The 2,018-nt window shown below is 73.0% G+C and overlaps 1 protein-coding gene across 1 annotated transcript; it reads left to right on the forward strand.

The window, feature by feature from the left end:
• Nucleotides 1-2: 2 nt before the first annotated feature.
• On the forward strand, nucleotides 3-2,005 carry LOC124232260 (translation initiation factor IF-2-like; the record flags this gene model as incomplete). Its single annotated transcript, XM_046649223.1, is given in 3 exon segments — nucleotides 3-867; nucleotides 1,191-1,492; nucleotides 1,495-2,005. Coding segments are annotated over 3 exon segments (1,367 nt in total), but the record flags the coding sequence as incomplete, so codon positions are not given.
• Between the last annotated feature and the right edge of the window lie 13 nt (nucleotides 2,006-2,018).

Here is a 2,018-nt window from a genome sequence, read left to right on the forward strand (position 1 = left end):
AGCGACCTCCAGGCGCCCCAGTCCTCACTTGCTGTCCTCCTCCAGAGGGTCTTGGCCCGTCGCGAGGAGGCTGCGAGGCCCCGATCCTCCTCGCCTCGGGGGATCCGGGCAGGCCCCCGCCACCGAACCCCAGCGGCCGGCCCGCTCCGCCCCGCTTTGCGAGGCGGCAGAAGTGCGTCCCTTCTCGCTTGCCTTATGCGGGCGACGCGGGGACGGCGCTACCGCGAGGCCTGCCGGAGGGGGGCGCTCACGGCCGGGCCTCTGCTTTCCAGCCGGCGGCCGCGGCTCCCGGGCAAGGAGCGTGACGACGACCAGGGTCAGTGTCGTATTGTCCCGGCAGCCCGCGCGGGAGGAGGAACCAGCGTCCGCTCGAGCTCGGCCGTGGACGCGCCCCTCGCCTCGCCCTCGCTTCGCTGGGCCGCCCCGAGCTGCGTGCGCGCCGGCCGCCGCCGAGGCTCCCTGGCCTCTGACAGCTCGCCCGGAGCTCCGGGGCCTGGAGTCCCGGCTCCGGGGGCGGGGCGAGCGCGGGGAGCGTGGCGAGCGTAGGGGGCGTGGCGAGCGTGGGGCGGGGCGAGCGCGAGCCGGGCCGAGGAGCGGGCGCGCGGGCGACGCCGAGCCGAGCCGAGCGGAGCGCGAGCTGCCGGGAGAGGCACGCAGAGCCGCCGGCCGCCTGCGGCTCCGCGCCCATAGTGCTGCGTCGCCGGGCTCCGCGGACCCCGCCTCTGCCCAGGCTCCCGCAAAACTTTTTTTCTCGGGGGACCGGCGTCTGAAGGGGTCGGCGGGCTCGCGGCTCCGCGCTCCCTTACAGCGGCGGCCGAGGGGACTCGCCTCGCTCCCCGCCGGCTCTCGCGCCCCGCGCCGCCTCACCTGCTGACCGCTCCGCGAGCGGCGAGGGGCCCGCGGAGGGGCCGCGCGCGCGCCGGCGCCCCTGGACTCTCCCGCCCGCCGCGGCCGAGCCGCCCGGCGCAACTTTCGCTTGACTGCCGCCGCCCAGCCCGGGCGCCGGGGCCGCCGCCGCCGCCTCACAAAGGGGCGCAGGAAGGGGAGGCGGCGCGGGCGGCGGGCGCGGGCGCCGGTGCGCAGGGCGCGGGCCTCGGGCCGCGAGGCCGGGAGACAAAATGGAGGCTGCCTCTGCTCTCCGGGCCGCGCCGAGCCGCCGGCGTCCGCCCCCCGCCCGGCTCCGCAGCCTCCTGCTGCCCCTCCCGCGGGCCGTCCCCCCGCGCTCCGGACCGGCGAGCCTTCGGGGCGCGCGCGTGCTGGTGGTCGGGCTCTAGCGAGGATACAATGACTTTGCTGTCTCTGCTGGGTCGCCTCATGCGCTACTTCTTGCTGAGACCCGAGACGCTCTTCCTGCTGTGCATCAGCTTGGCGCTGTGGAGTTACTTCTTCCACACGGACGAGGTGAAGACCATCGTCAAGTCCAGCCGGGACGCCGTGAAGATGGTCAAGGGCAAGGTGGCCGAGATGGTGCAGACCGAGCGGCTCGGGGGGCTCACGTGCTGGAGGCGGAGTTCTCCAAGACCTGGGAGTTCAAGAGCCACAACGTGGCGGTGTATTCCATCCAGGGCCGGAGAGACCACATGGAGGACCGCTTCGAAGTTCTCACGGACCTGGCCAACAAGTCGCACCCGTCCATCTTCGGGATCTTCGACGGGCACGGGGGCGAGGTAGGAGTTCTCCGGGGCTTTGTTTGACAGGGTGTGCTTGTGTGAGTGTGTGTGCACACCAGGACGTTGCCTGCGCCGCGGGGTAGGACCTGGGTGCGAGGGGCGTGGTGATGACCTGGTGCCGGCTGGACAAGGCCGCTCGTTCAAATGCGGCTCAAGTTGCCCAAAACACGGCTGGATCCCGTTTGGGGGAGGGAGGGCCGTCCACAGCCGGGTTCGTGCCTCGTGACTTGTGAGGTTCCCCAGGGCCGGAGCCCAGCGGTGTCCGTGCGGGCTTCGCGGGAAGAGTGAGTGGTTTCTGGGGTGGCCTTTGGCCCGGGGCCTCAGAGCTTCAGTTCTGAGGTTTGGGCT

The sequence above is a fragment of the Equus quagga genome, unplaced genomic scaffold (genome assembly GCF_021613505.1).
Source record: "Equus quagga isolate Etosha38 unplaced genomic scaffold, UCLA_HA_Equagga_1.0 HiC_scaffold_4026_RagTag, whole genome shotgun sequence".
In the NCBI taxonomy this organism is placed as follows: Eukaryota; Metazoa; Chordata; class Mammalia; order Perissodactyla; family Equidae; genus Equus; species Equus quagga.